Source organism: Lutjanus erythropterus, chromosome 19 (assembly GCF_056507025.1).
Source record: "Lutjanus erythropterus isolate fLutEry1 chromosome 19, fLutEry1.hap2, whole genome shotgun sequence".
NCBI classification, from domain to species: domain Eukaryota; kingdom Metazoa; phylum Chordata; class Actinopteri; order Lutjaniformes; family Lutjanidae; genus Lutjanus; species Lutjanus erythropterus.
In genome coordinates this window covers 14,141,669-14,152,670 of record NC_139335.1, presented here as the reverse complement: position 1 = coordinate 14,152,670, position 11,002 = coordinate 14,141,669, and the positions used below count along the sequence as shown (strand labels likewise).

Here is an 11,002-nt window from a genome sequence, read left to right as displayed (position 1 = left end):
GAATTGAATTAACAACGTTTTATTTTCACCTAAAAATGTCTCACTATTGAGCCCATAAGCGTCGGCTCGTAGTTGTCAAATTTCCGACAGCATCTGAAGGCACCGGTCGACAAACGCTCCTCCAACCACTGCGCGCACACGGTGCCCGATGCTGTCGTCACCAGTGCATACAGGAAGTAATGATAGGCTGTTTGGCGAACGGGGAGCGGAGGAAGAGGAGCCGAAGAAGGAAGAACACAACAATGACATCTGAGCTCCAGCCAGCAGCGAGCGCACCGTGAGCCGGACATCCAGCTGAACATCTGCGGTGAGTAACGAGAGACCGCCGCCGGACCGCTGACGGTTCAGGACGCCTCATCGATTTGTGATGGCATCTGTGCGTTAACCTCTGCGCTGCTGGCAGGACAGGGACATCCGTTACATTTACCCACATGTACGTTGATTGCATGTTTCCGTAACAAAATAACTCCACAAACCAACCGGCATGTGATAATGGATAGTATGATTAATGAGGCTGTAGGAGCTCAGAGCGTTACTGGATCATGAATTGCCAATGATCCACTTTGGGGGCCTCTTGAGATGGTCCCGATGGTCTGCAACTGAGGCTATGTTTCCACTATGGGAACTTTCCTGAGGGACTAGGAACCCGTGGAGGAACTCAGTATGTTCACCCCGCAGGGAGCAGGGTCTAAATTAAGCTCCGGGGACATTATTTTATCCCTCAAAAAGTCTCTGCTCAGCAGGTAAGAAGCTGAGTCTCCACCATGGGAACTTTGCCTTGGGAGCAGGAACCGTAGGGACTGGGGCCTAAATTAGAACTACAACAAAAACTTAAATGTTGTTTTGACTTTGGAAGACCCATTGGACAGAAACTGTAGCATTTCCACCTTAATAACTACAAAGTATAACGTCAAAAATGAATTTATCCAAATAAAAATGTCCTTCACCTTCTTTTTGACCAGCTAACATACTACGCACTGGAAACTTTATTGTGAAATTGTAAACACAGCCTTGTTACATCTGATTCGCTGTCATTAGACTCTGGACACATTATTTTACCCCCCAAAAGTCACTGCTCCCGAGGTCCAAATAAAGTTCTGAAGACATTACTTTACTCCTCAAAAAGTCTCTGTTTGAGAGGTAATAAGCTGCATTTCCACCACAGGGACCAGGGTTTAAAATAGGTTCCAGGGACATTATTTTAATCACCAAAAAGTCTCTTCTCAGGGGATAATAAACACGGACTTTCCTCAGCAACTAGGAACTTTTGGAGGAACGTGCTGCAGCGGCTGGGGCCTATATTAAGTTTGAGAGTTTCAGGATATTATTATTATTTATTTTTTCCAAAAATACAGGAACTTTTTGTGGTGCGAAACCTTTCTAATTGGTCAGTACTTGAAACTGTAGCTGTTTGTTTCGTTTTTCATCATTGCGCTTCAAACAAAATCCAGCAGTAATTAGAAACGTAAAGTATTGATGCATATCTTTAAATGCATGTTTTAAATGGTGTTTGATGTGTGCAGCCAGTTGTTGCTTTTTCATACATTAGCAGACTATAATCCTAATCTTCATGGGTCTTTCGAATGTGCAGAGTGCAAAGGGCTGAATGAACCCTTTAGTTCCTTGATAAGAAGTTCCTGCTGCTTCGGGTGGAAACGCAACTTAAAAGAGACACTCTTAAATACCGCCACACACCGTCTCTTCCTATTGGATGAAAGCACATGAAATCAGGTCCTTAGTGTAATGCACATTTGTTTGGGCGTGCTGAGGTTTGTGAATCTGCCTTACAGCAATAAGTTAGCTATTTATGGGCTTCACAAACACTCCCTGTCTCCTTTGAAGCTCTCCCTCCCCAGATGTCACCCTTTATGGCAGGACAGAGTAGCTTAGCAAGGTTACAACAGAGATACTCATGTTGTCACGTCACATTTACGTCAGGTATACATTTGTCAGGGCCTTATCTTCAGCAGCTCTGTCTAAAAACTGTCTGGCTGAACAAGTGTTCATGCAGAATTACATAGATTATACAACAGTAGATTATATTGTTAAGAAGGTATTGTAAAGGTGTGGGTAGGATTATAAACTTCAGTGATAAAAAATTATTTCTCTGAGATGCTCAACAGTTGCTTGTTTAGTTGTTCATACTTCACCAGAGCTGAAAAAAATTAGTCCAATAGAGGTCCAGTGTGTAAGATTTATTGGGTTTGACAGAATATGGCAGAAATGGAATTCATAAGTATGTTTTCATGCTCACGAATAATCCGTTTGCCATTGCACTATACAAGCTCGCCACTACATGCCACTAAATTGTACACACTGGTCCTTTAATCGATAAGTTGCTCAGCAGAAAATTAACAGGCAACAGTTTCATTTTAATAATAATTTCAAACCATTTTCAAGCAGAAATGTTAAAAGAAAATATTTAGTTCCAGGCGTTCCAGGTGAAGATCTTCTACTTTTCTCAGTTTTATGTCATTGTAAATTAAACCGGGGTGTCACAATTTCAGTATTAAATCAGATGGACTGAACTGAGCTGTCAGTTTCAGTGCAATATAAAAGAATGTTTAAATCGGATTGTGACATTAAAATCAAAAGTCATATCAAATCGTGGATTCGGAGAATCGTGGCACCGCCGGAACTGAATTTCTACAGGTTCTGAACATGTGATTAGATAAATATTTTGGTGATGTCACCTTGTACTCTAAGAAATTCTGTTGGCATTTTCATAGTTTTCTTCACTAAACTGCAAGATTTAATGATTAGAGATTAAAATTTTATGATTAAATTCTAGAAAATGACTGGTAATATGGACAAAATGGGTATGGAACAACATTTCAAATATTGCAAGATAAAAAATGTCTAGATATCGTACCAGGTTGTGATGATATCTACTGTGATATTACATGGTTGTCATGGTTATTACATGGAGGACTGTCACTGACTGCTGCATTGTTTTTGTTTTGCAATTGTACATGCATAATTCAAACATTCATTGCAAAAGACAAATCATGGCATATTTTTTTGGTCATGGCTGGCTACTATCATTTAATATATTAGTTAGAATTTGCTTGCCGATTAAGTATTCCCTTCCTGAAGTTCTTGAAACTTTTTGAACTACAGCCCAGAATGAGTTGAATCAGATATTCCATTTACAGATGTTCCTACAATTAAAGTAAGCATGTGTTCAAGAAGCTTCCCTGTTGATAGTGCTCTGCTGTTGTAATCAGTCCAGTCTCAGTACTGATTGTGTCACAGAAACACCTCCATTATGTAGGATTTAAATTCTTCTAGTGACCTGCAGGTTTGTGTTTAACTTCTATTCAGCCTGCAGGACTTCTCACTCTTTGTGCAGGTGGAGTTATTGTGCAGGTAACAAATGTTTTCCTAACCTCTGGTACCTGGCCGTCCAAAGGTCGCCGTGATGAATATCTTTATGAATTGTGCTGACCTCCTGCAGGGTTTGCCCCTTTGGACTGAATCTGTAATCCTCGAAGTCTAGCTAAAGTTCACAAGCATTGTAACAAACCCTAGTCATGGTTACGCTGCAAATAATGTGTGAGCAGAGCGAGAGTACGGAGCTCAGGAGTGACTGTGGAGGTCTGCTTTAAAGGTAGATTTCATGACACAGAATCGGCGCTCTGGCAGGAGGAGACGACGGGGTAAGCCTGTGCAATTATTTGGACAAAATCTGCTGCATTTAGAAGTAAACCAAACGTGTAAGTTTGGCCACTTGTTGGCATAGTTTTCATCAATATGGCCCTGATTTTGCTGCTATAATGGACTGCTGTTTGGCTCTGGGCCCTCTTATGAAAGAGGCTTTCAGCTCCTGCGCTCCTTTCAGAGAAATGCTTCCATGTTTAGGCCACAGAGTGTGACGCTCCTGAGGCTGAGTTTAGAGGTCCCTGGAATTTGGTTGGGACTAGATAACACACAATTCCTGCTCAGTGACCCTTCACAACAGACTGATAAAGTCACATTAGTTTGTGCAGTGTATCAGTGTAGGTATACAGTACACAGTTCCTCTCTGCTTGCAACATCAAATGTGATGAGCTTGTAAAATGTTTCTTTTTGGGTGCTAAAGTTGAGTATCTGCTCTACTTCTGTTGACACCTTTAAAAAGAAGCTTAAGACCCACCTGTTCAGACTTGCCCTTGTGTTTTATTCTTCCTGGGCCAGTATTTATGTCAGCTGCCTTATTTCTTTTATGAAGCACTTTGTGATGTTCTGCTCTTGAAAAGGTTCTTTCTAAATAAGGTCATTTATTTCAGAAATGAGTACTGCAATTCAAGTTGCGAGTTGGAACCATGGGCGATATATTTAATAGGTTGAATCCCTATTTACTATACGATATATGGTTGAAGCGAGTTGTTTCCTTCTGCCCTCTCCTCCACAGACTTCAGGAAGACAAGCTGCAGAAACACTGCAGGAGCTCAAGACAAGCGCAACATGATCAGCTGTTTATAACTGTCGATGTAAAGGGAAGTCTGTTATCATGAAAACAAAAACCCACTGCTCTGAAAATACGCTGTCTGGAGTTTGAGTTTAGTGGCTGCCAGCCAAACTCCATTAACATTTTGTTCAATTTAACTGCAATTAACATTTACCTCTTCTTAACGATTATTAAAGATTTTTTTAGGACTCAGAAACAGGCACTTACTCATTCAGCAAACATTCGGCATTAATTTTAACTCTCAGTCACGTGAAACACTGCATCTGTAGCATTGTTGTCAGAGATTATGGAGTCGTCCTTTAACTGGCTCTTTACCAGTTATGTTAAGTTAAATCTAAATTACTTTATTTAACTGAACCATTAATCTTTATTTTATTTTCTTGATTAATCAATTAATCATTTGGTCTATCAAATATCAGTAAATAGTGAAAATGTCTTATGTTTTTTCCTCCAAACAGTCCAGAAAAATCTAAAGATATTCTGTATACTGTTATGTAAGGCAAAGAAAAGAAACAAAATTTGGACACTTTTGCTTGAAAATATTTCAGAATAATTGCAGATCCATTTTCTGTTGATAAACTGAACGATTATTTTAATCTCATTATTATCTTTTGATTCAGTAATTAACTGTTTTCTCTTAAGGAGTGGCTGGGAATTTATTTTTTTAATGTCAATTAACAAATCAGTAATGTGCTCAAGTGCCACATCAGCTTGCTGGTTGTGTTTTACCTGATTGACCTGTTCACAGCAGCCGTCCTTTCATCGTCACTGAATGGCCCCTCCCAGCCTCCACCTTGACAATGTGGCCACCTGATATTCACCCGAGCCACAGCCGGGTCACTTCCTGCTTCTTGTCATTATGTAACCCAGCATACGCTCACTTGTGTGACTCACCAGATTTTTAAATTGCTCTTAAAAGAATATATGAATCAAATGATCTGCCTGCCGTCGGGACTAAAGGTTTGATTCAGTTTGAGGCGAAAGCAGTCTGCTTATGGAGAGTAGTCCATGTGAGTACGACTAGACTGAGTTCTATTATATTATCTGTCTTTCATTGGCGCTGTCGTATTGTAAGCTGGGTCAGAGTAATGTTTGAAAGAAATGTGTTTGTCTTCAGATAACTTGGAATTGTTTAAAGATTTATTTGCAATTCCATTAGTTTACTTTTCTTTTACAGATCAGCCCCTCCCTAATGTTTAGCTCATGAGGGAGTATTATACAGGGTTAAGGAACATTTAGAACTTTTTTGTTTTCCAGAGTAAATCAGGGCCTTATTTCAGAAAGCTTTAGTGAAAACTCTGAGTTTGTTAAACCTGAGATGAGTGAAACTCTGTGTTTTCTGTTTCACAAAGAGAGATAATTTTAACACTGGTTCTGTCACTGTGAAACTAACCTGCTCACCGGCAGGTTTTCTTCAACAGTCTCTGAAGTAGCTGTCTGACACTCCTCCTTTTTCATTTTCTCATTCTTAGAGTCAGATATTTTATATATCAAAGCACATATTGGAATTCATTAATTTGAATACGTTTTTAAAAACACGAAATTCTGGTTAGATATTAGTTTGTTACCCAAGGACGCTTTTATATTCGATCAGTCATCAGTGTAAAGACGGAGACAGTGATCTATGACATCATAGATTCATTCTTAGCGCCGAATAAAATCTATACCTCATCCTTCTTGAGATGCTGTGACTGTGGACACGAAGGCAGCTGTCAGGCTGACGACCTGTTCCCAGCACAGAAACTTTTACTCCACATTACTGTGGTATTTGTGTAAAACAATGATCAGTGATAAATCATCTGTCATACTGTGATTGATCCCACCAATGGAACATTCCTATTCTATCACGTTGGAGATGATTTAAATAATTTGAATATTTATGTGCTATGTCCTTTTTTCCTCTCCTGTTTTTTTTTATTGAATGTGAATCATAATATCAGTGCTCTGTTGATGATGACATTCATGCACACACTTAACTCAGAGTGAACATACTCAGCTGCTTGAACTAATTCTGATCAGCTGGTCTGGAACCGCCTGATATAAATGACCCTGTATAACCTGAATGATGATCCTGTGTTATTCTTCATCTTACAAATGAGAAGTTGAATTCATAAGCAATAAAACACACCACTGCTCAGTTTAATATGCTCAAGGGTTTTGTTGCCACAGCCTTACTTGGTCTGGTATGACCAGTAGTTTTCATTGCTAAATGTTGCTAATGTTAGCAAACCTCTATTGCTGACTTTATGACTGTTTTCCACTTTGCTGTTGTTCAGCATTTGCAATTAGCCCAATACTTGAGGCAACAGTGGCCAGAAAAACAGAAGTTAAAGGAGAAATCTGTAATATATTTACTGCGATAAATCATAATCATTTTTATTATCATTGTTCTATTCAGGGCCTGAATGCCTGTTTTTGTTGTCAGTTTCAAATTAATTAGAGTTCAAATTAATGTTAACTGTTCGCTGAATGATTTAGTGTCTGTTTATGAGTCATATGAAATCTTTTATAATCTTTTAGAAGAAGCAGATGTTTATAACTGTTAAATTGAACTATCTCTTAGTGGAGTCACTGAAGTGTGTGTGTATTTTCAGAGCAGTGGGCTTTTCTTTTTAGGATAACGGGCTTAACTTTACACAGACAGACAACTGACAGTTCTGAACAGCTGATCATCTTACAGTGTAGGACTCGTTGTTGCTTATTACTGTCAAATTACGCTGTTGAGGAGGAGGGATCAATAATAGTAAAATTGCACTCAGGATGACAAAGTTATGGATGTCGAGCAACTTCCAGGTGTCACCAAAAGGTCAGGTCCTCAGAGGACCTGAGCCACATGAACTCCTCTCCTCCGTGGACACCGGGGAAGAAGACAGACAACACAAACACATAAGACGCAAAGCTGAAGCACACGAGTCACACAGATGGGAGAAAAAAGGACAAACACGCACCGAGAGAGATGGAGACAAGGACAACATGTATACAAGGAGGGCGAAAATCCAGATCAGACATCTGGAGAGAGGCGCCCAGCTGATGGTCACAGAGAAGCACACTACTAAAAGAATACTAGGCCTAATAAAGTCAGTAAGACTGAGGCCAACCCAGGCCGACTCTTTTTCCAGGAGGGATTACGTTGCAGCTCAGTTGTGCTCCTGCTAGCGGGCCAGTTTCAAAAAGTGTTGACTCCCATTAGTCGCTTTAACACAAAAACCTGAAAAAATAGGGTCCAATTTGAAAAATACAACATAAGGACACAGGATTAGAACTTGAAAAATGTCATTGTGTCTTTAAAAGTGTGAATTTGACTCCAGAAAACGCTTTGTAAGGAACTGTGTGACATCTTTTTAACACAAATTGGAATGGTTTTGACGTGTTAACACAAGAACAAAATATTTCAACTGTATATACCTGCTATAATGGGATCTTAAATGTAAGATACTATACATTAGGTATAAACTGTAATCCATCATGTGAGTGAGTCAATACATGACTGAATACATCAGAGGCCTCATCTTTCCTTTTTTGGCAGTCTGCTGCTGTGTTTGTGTCGTAAAACTGGACTTAACCATCTGTCTCTGTTTTTCTTCAGGTCACTCCAGGCCTCCGTCCCCCATGCCTGCTCCCCCAGGCTACACTCGACTGGAGCAGAATGAACCTATGAACAATCTGCGTATCTCTGTAGGAGGCCTCCCCATGTTGGCTTCCATGGCCAACACCTCTGATCCTCGTTTCCGCCTGAAGTGGAAGCCCATCGCGGCGGTGGCCGTCTCCCTGGCCCTGCTTCTGCTACTCTTCATGCACTTGAACTCGGGCATGCGTTCCCACTCCCACGGCTCACCCGGCTGGAGATTCACCCACGAGTCTGAGACCCGCTATAACGACACCTACCCTCTCAGTCCGCCCGAGCACACGCCGCAGGGCACCCGCTACCGCATTGGGGTCATCGCTGACCTGGACACTAGCTCTCGTAGTGACAAGAAGCTGACATGGTTCAGCTACATGCGGCGAGGGTACCTGTTGGTGTCCCAAAGTGGTGACAAGGTAGCAGTTGAATGGGACGCGGACAAGGTGGTGCTGGAAAGCCACCTGTCTGAGAAGGGCAGGGGTATGGAGCTGTCAGAGTTGGTGGTGTTCAATGGAAAGCTGTACAGCGTTGATGACAGGACGGGTGTCGTCTACCACATTGACGGTGACAAGGCTGTACCCTGGGTCATCTTAACTGACGGTGATGGCAACGTAGCCAAAGGTCTGCATTACCCTGGTCTTTTACATCCTGTAATTCAATACATTACTTGGGTTTCTCCATTTTATGCTGCTTTACTTTACTTCTACTCCCCTACATTAAGAGGGAAATGTTGATTTTTTACCTTACAGCTTTTCTGACAGCTTTCTTTAATTGAACCCCTTATCCGCCAATGTGAAGAAAAACAAACAAACAAACAGAAAAAGACGATCCTGTAAGTCATTATAATGAAAACTTTCTCAAAATGATAGACTTTCTCAAAGAGTCTCATTATTTTGAGATACTAAGTCGTTATTTTGAGAAAGTTGCTCATAAAACCTTTGAAAAATAATGAATAATTATCTCAAAATAATGAGAAACTTTCTTGAAGTTTCTGGTTGTTTTGAAAAAGATTCTCCGTTATTTTGAGATACGAAGTCTTTTTGAAATATTAACTCATTATTTTGATAATGTTTCTCATTACTTAGAAATACAAAGTCATCATTTTGAAATATTAACTCATTCTGAGAGGGTTACTCATTGTCTTGAGATACTTACAACCTTTTAGGCGTGTGACACCTCCTCAAACTCCAGTTTTCAGATGTCTGTCCACCCAAGAGAGGTTTCCCCTTTAATCTTTTCACGTGTTCATTTGAATAGCAGTTTAAGGCCCAAAAGAGGCTGGATCAGTCCAAAAAAATGAATATAAATTTGTGTATTACAACTAATTAATAGTATATAAAGTAGATGAAACTAGCTTCACCTTGACAAGCTACAATAGTGAAATTCTACTTCTACATGAATGCATCAGTGTTAACATTTAATAATGTTAACATATAATAATCCATCAGTCACAGCTGCCATGTTTCTGCATTATAAGTGCTTTAACTGACAGGGTTTTGTATGCAGGACTCTTATTTGTATTTTTATGCGCTTAATTCATACTTTTAGTGAAATGTGCTTTCTTCTTCTAGGGTTTAAAGCTGAGTGGCTCGCAGTGAAGGACAAGCACCTGTACGTTGGCGGTTTGGGGAAAGAGTGGACCACCATCGAGGGCGAGTTCGTTAACAACAACCCAGAGTGGGTGAAAGTAGTGGGTTTCAGAGGGGATGTACAACATGAGAACTGGGTCCCCAAGTACCACTCTCTGAAGTCTGCTGCAGGGATAGAGGCTCCAGGTGAGGATTTAAGTCCGGTCCTACTTGCGATCACTTCACTGTCTTTCTCTTTGTTCATTCTTTGCTGTCTTCTCCCAAATCTCTTGCAGGGTATCTTATCCATGAGTCAGCAGCGTGGAGCGACACCCTGCAGCGCTGGTTTTTCCTCCCTCGCCGCGCCAGCAAGGAGCGCTACGAGGAGACGGCAGACGAGCGTCGTGGCACGAACCTCGTCCTCAGCTGCTCACCAGACTTTAAGGACATCATTGTTAGTCGAGTGGGTCCTCTTATCCCCACTCATGGTTTCTCCTCCTTCAAGTTTGTCCCCAACACGGACGACCAGATCATTCTGGCTCTTAAATCGGAGGAAGACGCTGGAAAGATCGCTACTTACATCATGGCCTTCACACTTGACGGACGCATCCTTTTACCAGAAACCAAGATCGGGGATGTTAAATATGAGGGCTTGGAGTTCATATAGACTGAGAGACTCGCTCTGGAGGCCACTGCACTGTTGTTCTATTTTGTTTACAATCCTGTCACTGTTGAAGTAACTGTACTCGCTGTTTCCTCATTGAGTTTTTAAGAGACACAACTCCAACCCTTTAAGGATCATCTTTAGTGAGTAGAACAGCTATGGGATGAGACTGTACAACATGGTCCTGTTTTGGGTTTTGAGAAAGTGCCGGTCGAAACAGACAATGCCAGCATGTCTCGTGGTGGGTCGTCTCCTTCCGAGGCCAAATGTGGGCCTCAACAGCACTGTAGCCTTTCATACAATGAATGTACAAAAGATTGATTTATCAGACTGTGATGGGTTTTTCCTAAAGCAAACATTTTCATGCACATACTGTACACTCTGAAAAGGTCAAAGGTTTTTGTCCCCTTTGCTCCATGTTAAACTGCGTCATTCTGTACACACCAAACATGTTATTTTCTGTGGAATAACTAAAGACCTGTTTTTATTCTTCATAATACTCAACATTTGAAGGATATTTTGGTGAAAAATTAATTAATTGTAATGTTTTTGGTGGGATGAGTAAAACCTTGATTCCTATTTTCTGTGTCTTGCCATTTAATTCACTTTTGGGTGTCTCTACTAGACTAGTTCAACAAGAATTAGACCTTGCCCTCAAACAAGTTGCTACTGGATCAGACACTGTTGTGCAAATCCCC

At 40.7% G+C, this 11,002-nt stretch overlaps 1 protein-coding gene across 4 annotated transcripts; it reads left to right on the top strand.

The window, feature by feature from the left end:
- Positions 1-149: 149 nt before the first annotated feature.
- Positions 150-10,883, top strand: cant1a (calcium activated nucleotidase 1a). 4 transcript variants are annotated; one of them, XM_084744973.1, is made up of 4 exons: positions 150-307; positions 8,037-8,693; positions 9,644-9,847; positions 9,937-10,883. In XM_084744973.1, exons 2-4 carry the CDS (start codon positions 8,060-8,062, stop codon positions 10,305-10,307), a joined length of 1,209 nt encoding a protein of 402 aa, XP_084601099.1. In that variant the 5' UTR covers positions 150-307; positions 8,037-8,059; the 3' UTR covers positions 10,308-10,883. The 4 variants fall into 4 exon arrangements, with proteins under 4 accessions (XP_084601099.1, XP_084601100.1, XP_084601097.1 ...); XM_084744974.1 differs by having other exon boundaries at positions 296-433; XM_084744971.1 differs by lacking the exon at positions 150-307 and adding an exon at positions 3,508-3,659.
- The last annotated feature ends 119 nt before the right edge of the window (positions 10,884-11,002 follow it).